The sequence below is a fragment of the Cricetulus griseus genome, chromosome 2, assembly GCF_003668045.3.
Source record: "Cricetulus griseus strain 17A/GY chromosome 2, alternate assembly CriGri-PICRH-1.0, whole genome shotgun sequence".
NCBI lineage: Eukaryota > Metazoa > Chordata > Mammalia > Rodentia > Cricetidae > Cricetulus > Cricetulus griseus.
The window spans coordinates 212,073,845-212,092,862 of NC_048595.1; the positions used below are offsets into that span (position 1 = coordinate 212,073,845).

Sequence of the window (19,018 nt, forward strand, 5' to 3'; positions counted from 1 at the left end):
GCTATCAACAGCAAGACTGTCTTTCAGGTAGCAATCTCCTGATTCCCTTTCACCTACTAGTTTATAATTCTGTGTCTTATCTTGAAATCTAAACTACCCTTCACAAACCACACACGGAGAGCTCCATCAGTTCCAGTGGATCCTGATATACTTGCAGAGCACTGCGCAGAAGTGGAGGAATTTAGAGACCCACCCCTCTGAGAATCACCAGCATCTCCCATACACATGTCCCCAGTGATCTGTTTCTAATGTAGCAGCCAGGAGAAGCCTAAAGGTCATCTGTAGACATTGGTCCAGCACTATCAGGCTGTTCTGCAATGACTTTGTTCTGGAATCGATTTCTGGTTTGCATCTTCTCTTTTCTTGGCCACTGTGTTTGCTACCTGGTCACCACTTGTTCTCATTCTTTCTGCTATACATGGTCTTCTTAGGACCACTGCACCCCCATGCAGACATTGGGGAAATACTTCCATGACCTCTCATACAGCCAAGGGGTCAGGAGATTCACTGCACTGTTTTGTTCCAAGACATTTAGATATAGTAGAGGGCTAAAGCAGTGTGGACCATAACAGCACAGTATCACTTTATCGTCACTTCATCCCTCATGCTATAAGAGATGCGGTCTTATTGGAAGTGGTGTAGCCTTGTTGGAAGACATACGTGACTGGCTTTTTTTTTTTTTTTTTGAGGTTTCAAAGGCCTAAAATAGGCCCAGTCTCTCTTCCTCTCCCTCTCCCCTCTCTCTTCTACCTGCCATCTTTGAGTCAGGATATAAAGCTCTCAGCTGCTGCTCCGGTGTCATGCCTGTCTGCTTCTCAGAGTGATGATCATGGACTAACCCTCTGAAAACTGTAAGCAAGTCTCCAATTAAATACTCCCATCTCTAAGAGTAACTTTAGTCATTGTGTCTCTTCACAGCAATAGAACAGTCTTGAGGCTCCTTCATCAGTGAGTAAAATATAACCCACATAGTACAAACCTGGCAATAATTTTTATCTTGGTCCCTTCTAGTCCAGAATAGATGTCTAGTTTCTTTTAAGAGTTGTACAGCATAGGACACTGAAATGGCTCCAAGGGAAAAGGAGCTCACCACACAAGCCTGACAAGCCAAGCTCAATCCTAGAACCCACATAAAGGTGGGAAGATAAAACTGACTCCACATACACATGGTAATATGCCTTCTCACCATACAATCACACACACACACACACACACACACACACACACACCAACAACAACAATAGTAAATATGTTTGGAAAGCCTCAGTACTGTGTCCCTCCTAAGATGGCTTCCACTGTACCATCTTTACATCCAGCCAGTAACAGCCTTCTGTAGGAGGATGCATAGCTAAATCAGCACTGAGAGTACTGGGAACTTGATGGCTCCTCACATACACTCTCTGGACACAGTAACCTACAAACTGCAATGGAGACCATTTTTACAGGGTGGCCTACCTGCAAAGACAAGCCCCGCCCAGCAGAAGTTACCTCGGCTTGCCCGGCTGCGAGTTCGGACACCAAGCACAGGGGTTGCGTCCTCCACAGCAGTAGATGATGTTTTCAAGACAGCCTTCATGTTCTCATGCTCAGCTGCATCCTCAGCATAGCTCAGACCCTGTGGCTGGCTTGGTGTTGCAGGAGAACTGCCAGAGAACTTGCCAGACTGGAAAACCAAAGTGATGTTAGGAAGTGAGGGAACACTCGCCAAAGGGGCCACCAAGTTCTGTTTTGAGGAAACATTCTCTCCTTTGGTTTCTCTTTGTTTGTGTATACTCGCTATATTCTGGAGTTCTGTCAGTCATAGAGAATGCAAACAAATGGCAGATATCTCTCTACAGGAAGATCTAACACTAGAAAGAGAAGCATCTGGCCCCAAAAGGACCTTCACCCATCCACCCTGCACTGTAGTGGCTGCAACCTAGGGGAAATTGACATTAACTCATCAAGTTAACTGGCATTGACTTGCCCATCAATTCTTGAATGTCTTGAACTTCATTTTCTAAGCTAATGCTGAGGATTCTTTCTTTATTTATTTAGAGACAGAATTTCTCTGTAGCTTTGGAGCCTGTCCTGGAACTTGCTCTATAGATCAGACTGGCCTCAAACTCAGAGATTGGCCTGCCTCTGCCTTCCAAGTGCTGGGATTAAAGACATGAGCCATCACTGCCTGGTGAGGATTCTTGTAGATCTAACCTCATCTCACTTCTGGGGAAAAAAACAAACAAACTGAAACTCTCTAAGAATAAGTGGCTTTGCCAGAGGTCCCAAAGGTGTTGAACGCCAGGCCACAGGACAGATAAAAATTTATGCCAGACAAATTTAAGCTGAAACTGAATTCAGCAATATTACTTTTAGTTTTGCCAAAAGTGCAGGTGCTTGCTGTAACAAGCATTTAAAACGCAAGCTGATTTTCTCAAAAAAAAAAAAAATGCAGGGCATATATGTTTTCAAGAGATGTTCTAGAACTCTATATTGAGTTCTATATGCACACAATGCTCACATCTAAGTGAAGAGCAAGATGGTGAACACGGTATTGAACACGGACCAAGATCAGCCCCAAGTTTTTGCTTCCCAGCCATAGCTACAGACTTGTGACAAATCATTGACTTATGCTGTCTATGCTTCTCCTTCTTCAGTCCCTAGGATCAGCCATCACTGCTTCCTTTACTTCCTGACTCTAGGATTCTCTATATATTTACTCTGGTTTGGTTTTGATGCTGTGGATCAAACCCGGAGCCTTGTACATGCACAGTGAGTGCTGTACCACTGAGCCCCATCCCCAGTCCGATTCTACTTTGTTTTGTTCCTTATGTTGTTTTGTTTGATTAAAAAAAAAGTCCTTATTATGTCAGTCTGGTCTGAAACTCACAATTCTCCTGCCTCAGCTTCTCAAGTGCTGGGGTCACAGACATGCACCACTGTGCTCAGCACATACACAGCTGAGCTACAGCCCAGTTCTCATGCTTGGGTTGTAAAAAGCACAGAGAGTGGATGGAAGGGAAACTCTTTGTCCAGTTATCCAGCCTCATGGAAAAGACTCACTGAACCTGCTCTTGGTGACAGGGAACTGATTAGTCCTGGCTTAGGGACATTGGAAAATGCAATTAGTTCCTCACTCTATGGGCACAAAGAGCATAACAAGAACTGATCAGATGGTTAGTGACCACATGGAAACCAATCAGAAAATCTCCATGCACAGTTTCCAGTGCTAAGTGATGCTGACACTTCATGCTGACTGTGTTAGGTTATTCTACAGCACACGGGAGAAGGGCAAAGATGGTACTGTTCACATTCATGAATTGTCATACCTCAGTGTCATCCTCGTCATCAGTCTACCCGAAAGGACAGGACAGGACAAGATGGGAAAGACAGAAGGATTCTTAGAAGGCACAGAAGTCAGCAAAGAGGAGATAATCTCAACAACAGATCACATCCCCAAAACAGAAAGTAGTCACTATCATCAGGGCACATCAGGGATATGAAGACAAGTCAGAAGGTGCCGGGTTCTCTCCCCTGTTGTTACTGGGTGGTTTGCTCTGTGTGTTCCAAGATCTCACTGAGAGGAGACAGGAAGTACTTGAAGGGCTTCAGGTGGTCTTTCTCCCAAAGACACCCATGAGATCAGTAATTGGCTTCCCTGATCACTACTAACCTTATCTTCTACACTCTCCATGCACCTATGTCTGTCAGGCCCACCACCACCTACTACTGACTTCCCAAGCTTCAGTAAGGGAACCAGTCTTCATTCACCTGGCTGTGCCCATCAGCAACCTTTTCCTTTTATCATAAGTTCTAGACTCTCCCCTGCCTAGCCTGCAGGGCCTAGGCTACAGTGTACCCTTCTACACAGAGACCACACACGACTCATGAAAGTTCCCAAGCACAACATACTATACTACCCTCTCCTCAGATACATGAAATTAAGCTCTTTGTAGAATTCTGCCAGTCCTCAAGGTAACCACCAGAAGTGACACTGTTCTCACAATTATCAGTAGATGCACTTTGAAGACCCCTCCTCTAAATACAAAGTAAGTATGAAAAATCATGCCAATATCTTGATTTAAATCCAGTATACTTGTATATTTTGGCAGAGGTTAGAGGCCAGGCCAACAAACCAGGCTTGACTTTTTGCAAACTGACTGTATTTTTGGAATGTAAGATAACAAGGTACTCCACTCAAATGGCAAGAGACCAGGCCTCTCTATCATCCTTCTTGTTGAGTGGATTATCAGTATAGCCAGGATGTCTGTCATTTTTTTCACCAGGTATATGCTGTTAAACAAAATTCTATGTTTTGAATCTCCAGCCTCCTGAAGCTCTTAAAGTGCCATCGGTCCCTTTCTATAGAAGAGGAAGTCAGGGTTGAAAGGTGAAGGGTCTCACAATAGGGTCCTTCTTCCCTCTGCAATGGAGTACTGTGACTTGACAGTCTAAGTCCCCATAAGCCATTTGGTTTATGATAGTTGTTGGGGGCACAGCATGAAGATCCTTGCACCCACAGAACTCCAGAGAAACTAGGAATGTTAACCATACAGAATTGTCTTTCCAATGGAAAAGATATAAAAAACCTGTTCTTCCACCCAGAAAGGGGGGAAATGAAAGTGATTAGTAGCCCAGTGATTTGTGTTATCTGTTGGGCCAGACCAAATCAAGCTCCTACAACCAGGACCAGAAGTGACTAGTAATCTAAATGACCCTTACATCCAGGGGCTCTCCAAACTCCCACAACCAGGACCAGAGAGTCATAATAGTCTAAATGACCCTTTTATTAGCTGTATAGCCGGAGGCTCTCCCAAGGTAGACAGTAGCCCAAATGACCTCTACACTATCTGTATCCCCAAGACCATGACAGAACCTTCCCTAGGCCCTTAAACTAGCACAGGTAGCCTATCTCTAGAACTCATCTTCTTGGAGGAAATGACATGTACCTGAGTTGAGTTTCAATGTAATTATACTTTCCTGTACACTGGAGATTGTATTACACCAGGAAACTTTTTCTGAATGATATCATGCTTAAATTTGTTGAGAATAAACTACCTGCTATCAGACTCCCTGAAGTCTTCATCTAGGTTGACAACATCAATCTAAACTCAGCTTTCATTCTCATCTCTTTGTGGTTCGCTTCCCACTTGGACAACTTTGGGGTGCCCCTCTGGTCACTATTTATCTAGAACCAGGCTAGGGCACAAAGATGAAGAATGAGGTCTACACAGAGCCATTCATGGAAGGACCCCAATGGGATAGAGGCCCATTGCATACTCAGAAGGCATACAGGCCTCACGGACCAGAGAAGGCAGGCTCCAGAGCTCCTCCTCCAGACTTCTCACTTTAAGTTACCACCACACTATCCTATTTATTTTCTATCTACATTAAAAATGGGCCTCTACAAAATTCTCTAAAATGTTCAGGGTTCCGAGACTCTGTATCTATTGTGTGGCTTTGGTTTCAGTGATGTGTATGCCATTTTTTAAACCAGATTGTGTCATCCCTGGGGGACTACCTTGCCTCTCACTGGACACACATCAGTCCAGGCACCCTAGTACTGGGTGAACGGCAAGCCCTTTCTATCTCAGAGTTGGGCAAATGTTCGGCCTTAGTAGCAATATTGTAATACTCCAGAAGGTGGCAGGCTTTCCACACAAATACTACCTTGACCTCAACTAATATGGACTAAGTTAAAAGCTAACTTTGAAGGAATCTGTCCTGTCCAGATTTTAACAGAAATTTAAATACTTTTGAATCACACTCTAGATACTCTGTCTCCCAGAGAGCCAAATGTCCTCAAAGAAGGATAAATTTAAAATAGTAGGATCTGTTAAAAAAAAATTCTCAGGAATTTGGCAAGAAATTTTAATGTGTTTTCCTAACTATAAGCATATTGGACTTGTGTTGTTTGCCTTACAATATGTCTAATTTCCACAAAAATAAATGATGCCTTTTTAAGACTTTTAAAAATAACACATTGGAATGAAATGTAGGTCATAGTTTGCCCAAGTGGGTCCAATTTGCTTTCTGAATACCCCAGAAGGCCAAAGCTCCAAGGGAACCAAGGAGACAGAAGATCCTGGCTGATGGCACTAACAGTCAGTGCTGTGAAGAGCTGCAGATCAGCCCTTCCAGGAGAAACTGGTACCCTGCCCTCTAGAGTCACAAAATGTCCTAAGGAAGTCGGTTTGGGTAGAGATGGATGATAAGGAGACTGGTAGTCTCTGACTCTTCTTAGAATTATCTTTTAAGTACAAACCATCTTGTAGTCAAGTGTATTGGGCACTCACAGGAAGTCGCAGGCCTGCCTCAGGAATGCTTACTCGTAGCAGTAACCACAGTCCCCGTTGTGTCTGCACGGTAAACACTCCCCTGGCCACAGATGGCAGCCTCCATAAGGTCTTAATTGATTTCCATCTTCTGCAGAGACATCTGCCTGACTTGAGTCAGGCTGAGGCTTAAGCCTCTGGAGTGATGGCAGTCCTGATGGCTTAACCCTTTACTCCTTCCGTTCCCCTTCCTGGGAAGCCCAGGGATGCCAAATACTTGCACAGGTGGGAAAAGTTCATGGGCACTAATCCAAACAAGGGGAAAAATTAACATTGAGGAGATCTTCAATAGGTTCTAAATATGGTCTAACAGTTCCAATTCCCTATTCCTCACAAACCTATTCAAATACAAACAAGTAGAGAAGAAAAGGAGGATTCCCTGAAAGGGAGAATTCCAAGAATTCTTCATTTATTTCTAAAGCAAATGTATAGCATACTGGTAATAATGCATGTGATACCAACCTGACTGGTATGTTTCACAAAAGCACATCAGGAAGGGGCCATGCACTGGCCTTTGTCAGTCTACAGCACTGCCCTGCGTGCTTTCAAACACATCCCTTCAAAACTGGGGAGCTACTTATGATTTGTCTTACTTTGAAAAGCTATGACATGAAACAACTGAGTTCATGGAACTTACATCAGTGATCATCTTCCCTCTTGTCTTGTTTCTCTCTCTGTGGTTGGCCCGCTTCTGTTTCTGCTGCAGAACCCTTTCCCTGGTTGTGCGATACTCTAGTGCAAATTCACTGATGATCCTGCAGAACTTGTTGATGTTCACCTCTCGAATTGCATAAGGGGGATGGCCCATGAAGAGCAAAAAGGAGTGAAATCTGCAAAAAAAAAAAAAAAAGGAAAGAAAGAAAGAAAAAAAAAACAATAACTTTGCTTTTAAGGAACCAAAATTACTTGTGTAAAATTTTTCTATAAGAATCACTGAGCTCAGCTTCCTGTGAGAGAGCCTTCTTCATTCCTGGGCCTCTGAAGTCAAGAGTCCTCTTGAGTAAAAATAGAAACAAAGGTCAAGGCCATTCACTTTCTCATCTGAATGGAAGTCTAGGTGGTAAGATTTCAGATTACTTTCTTGTTTGTTTGTATATTTGTAAATGAATCTGTCAAGTTTTGCAGGAAAAAAGACCAAGTTGTATCTTATGGAAACAGGCACAATTTCTAGATTAGGTAAGAACTGAATGGTAACAGAGAACTGTTTTAAATCTCCTAAGTAGCTCTTGGAATAATTGTGAATGTGTGTGGATAATATATTTTTTTTTAAAAAAAAAAAACAGGTTCTAAATAGGTACTTACAAAGCTTTTCTAAGAATTTTGAAATATTTTTCTTGTACTATTATATGTGCAATCTTAATTTAATTAGGATATTCCAAATAAATTGAATAAAAAATTATTTCAGCTACTATGTTTATGAGTTAAAAAATTACTAAGCTGAACATGGTGACAACTGCAGTGGAGGCAGAGAAACTGTGAGAGTGAAGCAAGCTATCACTAACAAAGTTATTAGGTTCTATTCATTTTATAATACACACATTTTTGGGGGTTCCTAAAAGTGAGAAATAAGACAGTAAAAAATAGGGAAAATTTTGGGTGAAAAAGAGTAGGACTTAACTAACACCATTATCTATAGACAAACCTCTTGGTTCTGATCATTCTAACTTGTGCAGTTTGAACATGGATGGGATCTGTTTTTTAATGAATGACACTTCGATTCCATTTTGTAAAACATAACAGACTAAGACATGTAAATTGTTTTTAAAGTAAAGGGGGCTGAAAATGCTAAACAACAACAAAACCAAAAAAAAAAAAAAAACCTCAAGAAAGCCCTCAGAAGAAAACAAAATATAAATATCCATGACTTTGGCTTAGATGTATTTTTTTTAGATATCATACCAAAAGCATAAGCAACCAGTAGAAAACATGAATGGAACATTGCCACAATGACAGCCTTTTGTGTTTCAAAGGACAGCAACAGTAAAAGCACAACTTTCAGAATGGGAGACAGTATCTGCAAATCACACATGCAATAAGGCACTTTGGCCCAGCATAGACCGAGACCTTACACATCTCACAGTTCAAGCTTGAGAAACAGAAAGATTTGAACAGACATTTCTTGTTTTATAAAAAGACATACAAATAGCCAAGAAGTACATAAAAAATATTCAAATCTTTGTTCTTCCCAGGTAGTGAGATTGATGACTACCTTGTATTGTATGCCACCCTAGAGCCTTCATCCAGTGGCTGATGGAAGCAGAGGCAGACACCCTCAGCTAAACACTGAATTGAACTCCTGGAATCCAGTTGCAAAGAGGGAAGAGTGATGAGCAAAGGGGTCAAGACTGAGCTGGTGAAACCCACAGAAACAGCTGACCTGAACAAGGGGGGCCTCATGAGCCCCAGACTAATGGCTGGGAGGCTAGCATGGGACTGATCCAGACCCCCCTAAATATGAGTGTCAGTGGGGAGGGCTTGGCCATCTATGGGACCTCTGGTAGTAGACCAGTATTTATTTCTAGTGTATGAATGGACTTTGGGAGCCCATTCCATGTGGAGGGATACTCTCTCAGCCTGGACACAAGGGGGAGGGCCTAGGCCCTGCCCCGGATGATATGACAGACTTTGGATATTCCCCATGGAGGGCCTCACCCTCCCTGGTTAGCAAGGGGGTATAGGGTGAGGGGTTGGTAGGGGGTGGGGGAGAAGGGGAGGGAGAGGGAGATGGGATTGACATGTGCAGCAGGCTTGTTTCTAATTTAAATAAAAATAAATTTTAAAAAATATGTTCAAATCTTTAGTTGACAGGGAAATAAAGATCAATACCACAAATAATATATGGCTTGTCACCAGAGATGGCTATCTCAAAAAGACTTTCAAGCATTGGCAAGGACTTGGAGGAATTGCAATTCTCTTTCAGCAGTGGTGGGAATGTAAAGTGGGTCAACTGCTCCTCAGGAAGTTAAACAAACATTCCCCATATGGCCTAGCACTTTTCCTCTCGGGCATACACTCAGACAAGAAAATGTGTGTGCCTACAAAAGTATCTACACAAATGTTCATAGAAGTATCATTCTCAATAGCCAGAAGTAAGAAGCCAGTGTTCACCTACAGAAGAATGCATAGGCCACATCCATATGCACACAAACACCTCACCCACCACATGGCCAGCCCCACTCCCTGCCCACTGTCATGACTCCAGCCACTTTGGATTCCTGGTTATCATTATTGAAGATGGGATAAGGTTCTCTGTAGTATGTAGGAAATCCTAAAGGGATGCAGAGGCCAAAGAGCCAAGAGACCACAGGGCTTATATCAGCGGAAGGACAAAAGAAATCCTACCCTATAGGGAAGAGCCATAGGACTGGCAAGGCATCTAGTCCCAGCCATTTGCTATGCTCAGAACATTTTGCCCACATATAGGTACATGGATGATGATGGTGGAAACGTTCTTCATCGCACAGATGTCTGCCAAAGCGTCACTTCCCTGTGAGCCTTCCCAAACCATCCTCTGTAAAGCAGCATCCTTCTTGTTACTACTGACCCAGTCCTACTCCATCCTGAGCTTCCTGCTCTTACTGCCAAATGACATTATTTATCAGATGAAAAATAGATGTTATGAGGAGAGGGTGGTGTACTAACCTGAAAATACTGCCTTACCTCACTATCCAACATCTATGCATATGCATATACGGAATTCATGCAGGGACCTGTCATCAACAGGTAGAAACTATACTTTGTCTCATTTGTTAGATGACTTTTCTGACTCGTCTTTCTTTATACAAGTAGAACTCAGAATACTTCATTCTCTACCATCAGTACACTGTATTAGACCAAAGGACATCAGAACCTAACATATAAATTGAAAATATGATTTAAGTATATATGTTACAAACTAGCACATGGACTTAATACCTGAGAAAAATATTCAGATGTGAATCTGAAAGAACGATGCCATACATTTCTATAGAAACACAAAGCATAGCCTTGGAGAAAGTAAACTCTTTCAGAGATTAGCTGACCATAACCTTTCGATTACAGACATACAGGTCACATGACTATGGGAGGATTAGCTCCCCTCACTAGTAATGGAAGGCCCACTCCAAGCATCTTCAGTTTTTTTCAATTACCAGCCTTTTAATCAGGTGTGCTGCTTACTGAGGTGATGGACTCCATCAGGAGGAATAGACAACAGGGCATTGGATGCCAGTCTGGGTGTTTACCTGTCTTCCTGTGCCTAGCATGACAGCCCCTGGCTGTAGTTCACAAAGCCTCCTGGGAAGGATCCCTCCCTACCTCTCCACTGTTTTCTCCCATGAGCCTTTCACAGTAACTGCTAACTGTGAATACATAAGAAAGAGTAAGTTTACACATTGTCTACAGAGGGAGTCAGGCTGCAAGGGCAGCGGGATAAAAGGAAAAGCAAATATGCAGGTACCAGTAACCAAAACAAGATTTCTGTGAAGGTCAGAGGTTGTGAAAGTCAAGTATTGCCAGGAGCCAACAGTTGTGAAATCATATACAACTTTCTTTATATGTGGGCATTGATTACAAGGCATAAGGGCCTAATTCAAGGTTCTTTTTTTTGTTTGCTTCCCAATATGTGGGTGAAAGACTACCCTAGTAGGCACAGGCTATGCTTCTGGGCAGTGTTTAAGGGTGTAAAGCAAAGCAATAAGGCTCAGTTCTAGTCCACCCAGTTTAGCAATGGATTCCTGCTCTAATTAGTCCTATAATCCAGGCTCCTACAAGACTTTACTGAACCCAGAGTTCTAAAGTTTGGATGTTTACCTTGAACACCACCTTGTACTCCCTGTCGTCATGGGATCCTCAGTACCAACCACAGCTATGATGCATTTCTAATCCATCCTGATCATCCCCAATGGGACTGCCAACAGTGACAATCTATGAACTTGGGTCAGACAGGAGCAACTAACATCCATATGACCAGCTTGGAAGGATTGATTTGAGCAAACACATAGTAAGGAATAGTTTTATCAACAAGTTTTTAATCTATCTTGGATAAAACGGCTAATAAAAGCAGGCACAACAGCTTTATAAGACTTCCATGAATTTTTTCTAGTTTTACAACATTCTAAATGGAAATTGTTTATTTTCATATATTTTAAAGTTGGTTATCACTTGCATAAAAAAAGAATAAATGGTCATACCGGCCTGAATCTCTGTTTCCCCTTTTATAACCATATCGATAGTATAATTTGAGCAAGAATTTAATAAAATATCTTATAAAATTCTCTTACACAAAAGCAATATAACTGAAATATAGATGCAGTTGGATGAAGTGTAGTTAGGGGGTTTATAGTTAAGCAGCTTAAATCCAAAAGTCCTGATTAATGGGCAACCATCAACCTAGAAATAATACTTTTTTCCCCAAAATTGCTGTCCTGTCCAGCACTTTACATCCCTCCCCTACCTTTCCTCACAAGTTGCCATCAAGGCCAAGAAAGAGGGGCTGGGAGGAATCACTCAGTAGGTAAAGCATTTGCTGTGCAATTTGGTGTGTTCAGAGTCCTAGCACCCACATAAAAAGCTGGGCACGGTAGTGTGGGGTTGTACTTCCAGCATTGGGGCAATAGACACAGGAGGATCTATGAGGCTTCCTGGCCAGCTCATCAAGTTCATTCAGTGAGTCATAGGTTCAGTGAGAGACTCTGAGAAGAGCAGCTGAGGAAGACATCTGATGTTGGCCTCTGGCTTCCACATGAACATATATGCACGGTCACATACCAACACTATACATATATACTGCACAAGGCCAGAGAAAGTATGTTCATCAAAGCAGGAAATGACACAAGAAGGGTGGTCTCTGGGCAGATAAGAGCATCAGGCTTAGAAAGTCCTATATGGGCTTAAGAATGATAGGAGGAGGAGTAAAATAAAGAAGAAAAGGGATGGAGATGTTCCTACATCCATATGCTGTGATGAACATCAAAAGAAGATGGTGGCTCAGCAAAGAGTGACCCATCCTCGCATGGAAGGTTGGAAGACCAGGACTCTATGCCTGGTTTAAAAGAAAATGGCACAGACAGGCACAGGGCCATACTAGACCCATTAGACCTGCGCCAGCCTCCATGGAGATAAAGCATGACTCCAGGGTCCTCCTGAATCCTGAGACTCTGAGGAAGGCTAATGTATAGGAGGGGCCCTAAGAGAGGGTCCAGCCCTCACTCAGATATACCTGCTGGAGAGTAGCCAGAGAGAACACCCCCAGAAGGTCCCCAGGGGCTAAGTGTAGGCCAGACACAAGAAAGAACTTTTCTAAGAAGGAGAGCAGCCTCACAGAGGAAGCTCTTTGTAGGTGACAGGCCTCCAGCAGCTGCAGAGAAGTAGCCAAAGACCTTACAAAAGCAACTTCTGCGTCAAGGGGGACTTTTGAATTCAATTAACCCCAGCGTCCCTTCTAATTAAGATTCAATAGCATTGCTTTGCATGCATAGATGTCAAGGCTTCAGTACCTTAGGAGTGCCTGCTGTGTACCTAGAATGCACAGTACTACTTTTGTCAATTTAACCTTCTGATCCTTGTGTACAACATGCTGTCAGTTTTCTGTACTCTCTTCTGTACACATACCTGTTAATTATCCTCCGGTGGACAATCTTTAAAATTATAATTCGTTCAGCACAGTCTTTCAGGAACTCTGACATCCGCTGCTTTAGAACTGGTTTCATTTCATGTTTTGCAATTGCCTTAAGGTGATCCCATGAAGCTTTGCATCTTCTCTCCATCTGACATAAATTATCCTGAAGTTGATCAAAGTCAACCTGAAAATGAGGGATGGGGGGAGAGAGAACACAGCAAATGCATGAAACAACTGGACAGCAGCCTGAGCCGGGAGCCCAAAGTGCCTCTGGGAGGAAACAAGAATCAAAACTGAACTTACATGTTGAAATACAAACATATTTATGGCCTAAAAATGATTCACATGTGTATTTTTCATTATCTCCGCATCAATTTGTTCAGTGATAAAACTGTTCTCCAAGTGAACTCAATACAGGAGTCACCTTTTCTTGCCTTGTTTGGGAAGAAATGTTTTGAGAATAGTTGGGAACTGTAAATTCAGACTTGAAATGAAAGAAGGTAGTACAAGATGAGCTGAGCAGAAGTCTCATAAACCTTTTCAGGGTCCTCTTGTTCTTCCCAGCTAATATTTTACTCAAGACTAAGAAACTTCCCCAGTCACGGATGGCTCGCCTATACTCAGCCATGGATGGCTCTGCTATGCTCAGCCAGCAATAGACAGCTGACTTTCTTTTCGCCATAATTCACAACTTTTGTGAAAAAAAATGATAGGACTCATCCATTATTTATATATTCATCCAACACTCATGGAATACCTAGCGCACAACTCTCCATATTATCAGGTACTAAATACAGAGATCCCCATACAGCACAATAAGTACACAAAGGCAAGTGCGGGATGTACCTGGATTCATGGTCTCAAGTAATCTCATCCCATAGTCCAAGCTCTGAGGGGTCTACAGTACCTTCAAGGCTTCGTGTGTGCGTGTGCGTGTGCAGGTGGAGAGGCATGAGATCCTGAAAGTTAATGCAGGCTACACATGCACAGACACTTGAGACAGAGCATGAACAAGCATTCTGGGAAGGGCAAAGCATTTGGAAGGACAAGTAGCCCCATGTGAGGCTTTCTAGGGTAATGAAGAGGGTTAGTTAGTCTAGAAAAAACACACTTGAGTGCCAGATTTGGTAGATGGGATGTAAGTGGGAAAGACATTGAAAGGGATAGGAAAAGAACTAGGCAAGCAAGTGGAGATGGAAAAGAAGCGAGGAGCAGCGGGCGAATGTGAAAGTAAGACAGACAGAAATCTGAAAGGGCAGCATCTAGGAGGTGAGCTGCCACTGGCCAGGACAGGGAGAAGGGCAGGGCAGAGAGGGGAAGACCCGGACAGGATTAGCAGGAATGACCTTGCACTTTCAGACCCATCCTGGGAAGACAAGGGAAGGGAAGGGATAGTGCTGTGGAGTATTATTTTAACTGGGCAAAGATGTGCTACATTTGTTTATACTGTTGAATATCACTTCAACCATGTAAAGGTGTGTTACTTTTGTTTATGCTGCATTTGTTTAATTATGTAAAGATGTGTTACATTTGTTTCCCTTTGCCTGCCTAAGGCACCTGATTGCTCTAATAAAAAAATGAATGGCCAATAGGTAGGCAGAGAAAGGATAGGCAAGGCTGGCTGGCAGAGAGCATAAATAGGAGGAAAAATCTAGACTTAAAAGGAAGAGCTAGAGAGGGAGGAGAAGAGGACAAGGCAGACATCTGGGGCCAGAAGCCAGGCAGCTACCAGCCTGCAGACATGAGAAGCAGTGGAAATAAGATATGGGGGGGGAGTAAAAAGACCCAAGGCAAAAGGTAGATAAAGAGAAATAGGTTAATTTAAGTTAAAAGAGCTACCTAGAGCCAGGCACTGGTGGCGCACATCTTTAATCCCAGCACTCGGGAGGCAGAGGCAGGTGGATCTCTGTGAGTTCGAGGTCAGCCCGCTCTACAGAGCAAGTTCCAGGACAACCTCCAAAGCAATACAGAGAAGCCCTGTCTCAGAAAACAAAAACAAAACAAAAAAGCTACCTAGAAACGAGCTAAGGCTGAGCATTCAAAACTAATAAGTCTCTGTCATGATTTGGGATTTGGTTGGTGGCTCAAAAGAGAAAGCCTGCTACAGGACCAAGTCTACAATGGTAGATCTGAAGGAGGACCTGCTACACCCATGGGAGAAAGACTAGGAGCACAGAGGACTCCTGAGGCCAGGAGAGCAGGATGGGGCCCAAGAAGGGCTTAGAGCTACAAAGGCTCTGTGAAGTTTGGAAAGGGGCAGCAGATACCCTTATGGTCTCCTGTTTCAAGACATAGATTTTGAATAGCCATCATCTAGTGTAACTTGTGGGTAGCTTGGGCCTGTGTGGTAAGTATGTAGGCAAGGATACATAATGCAGCTCTTATTTAAATGACAACTAAATGTCTAGTAGGCATTTGGGAAAGGGCTGGCATTAATGAGGGCCCAGGACATCCACAGATCTGGTCTGGTATCAGTAATTCTGTGTCAGAGTTGCTTTGGTTGCTAGCCAGCTCCAGCTGGTGAAGACCCTGGGTAAGACCAAATAGAACCCAATATTTTGGGTGGTTCTGGAAATAAGGCCAAAAGGAGGGGCTCTAGACAGACTGGTTTTTTTTTTTTTTTTTTTTTTTTTTTTTTTTTTTTTTTTTTTGTCTTAAATTTCTAACAAAGCCATCTTCTGAGGAAGAACTTTGTGGAGGAGGCTACGGGACCTACGGGGCTAGTGACTACGGAACCATCTGCATTGCTTAGGACACTCTGCATATGTAAAGATCACAGCCTGGTGCCTACCACATAACAGTGTGGCATGCATCCCCCATTAGGGGACCCTATTCAAAGAAGCCCTCTGTGAGTTCTGTCAGGGCTGGAAAAACATTGGCTCTGCCTCTTTTTGCCTCAAGGTGGGTATACTATGAAGCCAACTGAGGGATCCTGCTAGGTATACCTGGTGATTGCCAGACTGTAATTCCTGTGGCAGGTAAAGGAGACTCCAGCTACCAGGTCATGTGCTGGTCCAATGGGTGATGACAGAGAAGAGAGCTCCTCCAAGACCTCTGTAACCCTGACTCTACAGGCCACTCAGCTCTCCAGCCACACCTCATCCTCAACTCCAGTTATCTGAATACTCACACTTCCAAGCTCACTATATTTCCAGGAGTTTCCTCTCCAGTGGCCCAGCTTCCAGTGCCTCCATAGCCTTTACAGTTCTGTTGTATTTGGGGTTCCTCTAGATATTGCTCTGCCTCAATGGTCTCTCTACCTTGCAGGCAGCTAAGTGACCACCTACTGCAATGGTCTCTTCCCTAACCAACCATGTGCTCACAAAGATATTAACTCTGTACTTTTAAGAGCCTGCAGCTGAGGGTCCAAAGCCATATACTGTTTATAGCCCTATAAAAATGTTCCCTGTGTGTAAGATCATTGGAACGGCCAATCTCTGAGCATTGGGGCCAGGCATACTCGGGTTTCTGGCTCCAGATCTCATCCTAGGTACGATGGCATCTCAGGAGGAACCAGGTGACATCTTTTTGATATTCTTGCCCTTGATATGCCTACCTAAAGCAGGATGAGGATTTGCAACATTGGATAGAATAGTCTGGAAAGTAACACGCTCACCAGTGGACACAGGAGTGAGGCTTGCATGGCAAGCTTGCCCCGCATACCTCAGTAGGAAAGAATCTGACCAAGAACCAGAGATAGGAAAAAGATCTTAAAAGTTCATTAGAAATGGCATGAAATGAATCATAGTTGTGAACTCCAGAGCAGGCTGCACCAAATGGCTCACTAACAGAGGCTGTATGCCTCTGAGATGACGCAGAAGACCCAACAGTGAGGCCCATGAGGCCAGATCCTCCAAATTCATGAACATACCTTGGCTGACCTGGTGATGGCCCCGATCTCTGAGTACAGATCCGAGCTGTCTGGAAAGTTTTCCACTACCATGGTGCACACGTGATGGAGAAGTGACTGCTTGTGCACTGTATCTTTGACTTCTGGAACTTTCTCGAGGTAGCTTAACTCAAACGCTTTGGCCTGTTTGGTGACATTGAATAAAGGCATGAAAATAAAAAACAAGTATTGTGTGGGTTCTTCCAACAGCGCAGATGGTTAGAATCAATGCAGCCCAGTGTTTAATCTCTCCACAGCCAGAGAGATACACATCCCTTCCTCTGCTGTTCAAACTGGAGCAGCTACACCCACCACATCCCTGAACCACCTCCCAGGGTTCTGACAGGTCACTGACACCTGCAAACCAACAGCTTCTTTCTCCTCTGACTACTATTGGATGTCTTCTTTCTGACCAGAGTCAGGCCAAGAGCAGCAACCAATAAGTTTTCTTTTAAAAAAGATTATCAGGCCTGAAAAATAGGCTTATAGTGGTTAAGAGGACATAGAGCTTTTGCAGAGGACCAGTTGGATCACAGCACCTACATTGGATAGCTCACTTCACTGATAATTCTAGCTCCAAGGCATCCAAAGCCTCTTGTTTCCATGATCATATGCACTCATGTGTGCATGCACACACACACACACAATGCAAAATAAAATGAATCTTTAAAAGAATACTGGAATATATATAAGCCTAAATATTTGAGTGATAAGCTTAGAGAAAAAAGAATCTATCTGTATGAGAATCCTCTGATGTTAATTTTTTTAGAGTAGTCACACTCTGTAAGGACCATGTACTTATTTTTCAAGTCTTCTTATAGAAGAGTTCATATTCAAGTGAATGGGCCCTGATATTTCAAGGTCCAAAAGCTTTGAATTTTCAGCAAAAAGACACAAAATCTGATTGTTGCACTGTGGTTTAGGGAATCAAGGGTACAGATCCATTGGTAATGACAGCAGAGACTTTGTGATAAAGTGAGCCAAGGAGTAAGGGACTGGGAAATCTTACATTAGTTCCATTTAAAAAGTTCCCAATGGCGAGGAGAGTGGACAGGATGAAGCCCAGAGTCTTATTGTTCTCCAACTGGTCTATTCCTTCCTTCAGGTCCAAAAGTGGTTCGGCCACTTCCTTTCAGATAAAAAGAAAGCAGGAGATGAGAAAGAATACATATCTTTGTTTCCTTTTTTTTCCTTTCCAGGTTTGTGTAGTCTGCAGCAATAACCAGTAGAGTTCTCTGTAGCACAGGATAAGCTTATGTGACAGGCATTTGGTCCAAGATATGGACAGGATTGAAAGGAGCAGATAAAAATGTACTCCTAGACACCACAGTGAAGACCCTTGGTCCTATGCAATGTCCAAGTGCAAGCAGGACCCTTAGGCCATTTTTACCACTCTACCCCTCTCCTGCCAGCCATGACTGACTTCGGAGAACATCTTTCTTTCCATGCTCCCTCAGTACCAGCATCACAGCTTCCTCTTTGCTTTTCTTCTTTGCAGAGAGTTGACTGTACACACTGTGATCTCACAGTCTCTAGACCACCGCAGTTTGCTCCTGTCTCCTCTTGGCACTTCATGCTGGGCACCTCTTAGCCTAAGTTACTCACATAGGTGTATGTTCAATATTTTGACACTGTGACATGGCATTGTCATCCACAAAGTTAACAGTCAAGAACCACATAAGTTGGTTGCAAAAACCCGGCTCCATGTTTCAAATACATTTAAGAACTTGTGTTGAGGTATATTCATAGCTTATTTGGGGGTGCCTAAAGTCTTTGGGCTTTGGATTGGGCACATTTGAGAGCCACAGTGCTTGTTATTCTCACCCCCTCAGACACTTGACCTGCCTTGTAGCCTCATTTTGGCCTCAATCTATGAAGTCCTTCACTTGCCTGGATCCCCACATGAGGAGTTCAACTATAGTCTCTCCAGTAGCCTTGCCCTGCTAGTCCCTTACCACAGCTAGTCACCCATCATTTCCTCCAGTGTCATCTCACTTTGCTAAAATCACCTAAGTGTGCCAAATGGTCTCACAATGGAGTTACACCAGTCACACAGCAGTCCTAGGGGTGTCTTCATTCCTGCTTGATTCCATGAGTTCAGATGTAGAATGGGTTAGGGTCCCTTATTCAAAATGCATGGGACCCGGAAGTGTTTCATATGTTGAAATATTTGAATATACATAAGATATCCCAGAGATGGGATCCAAGTATAAGGAT

General features: G+C 43.2%; 1 protein-coding gene across 1 annotated transcript in view; it reads right to left on the minus strand.

Annotated features, from left to right (window-relative positions):
• Fhod3 (formin homology 2 domain containing 3) overlaps positions 1–19,018 on the minus strand; it is a 418,808-nt gene that overhangs the window by 9,696 nt on the left and 390,094 nt on the right. The window contains exons 18-22 of the mRNA XM_035440244.1: positions 17,811–17,930; positions 16,784–16,945; positions 12,906–13,096; positions 6,952–7,144; positions 1,489–1,663 (exon numbers count right to left, since the gene is read on the minus strand). Coding sequence (XP_035296135.1) covers positions 1,489–1,663; positions 6,952–7,144; positions 12,906–13,096; positions 16,784–16,945; positions 17,811–17,930 — 841 coding nt within the window. The remainder of the gene's footprint in view (positions 1–1,488; positions 1,664–6,951; positions 7,145–12,905; positions 13,097–16,783; positions 16,946–17,810; positions 17,931–19,018) is intronic.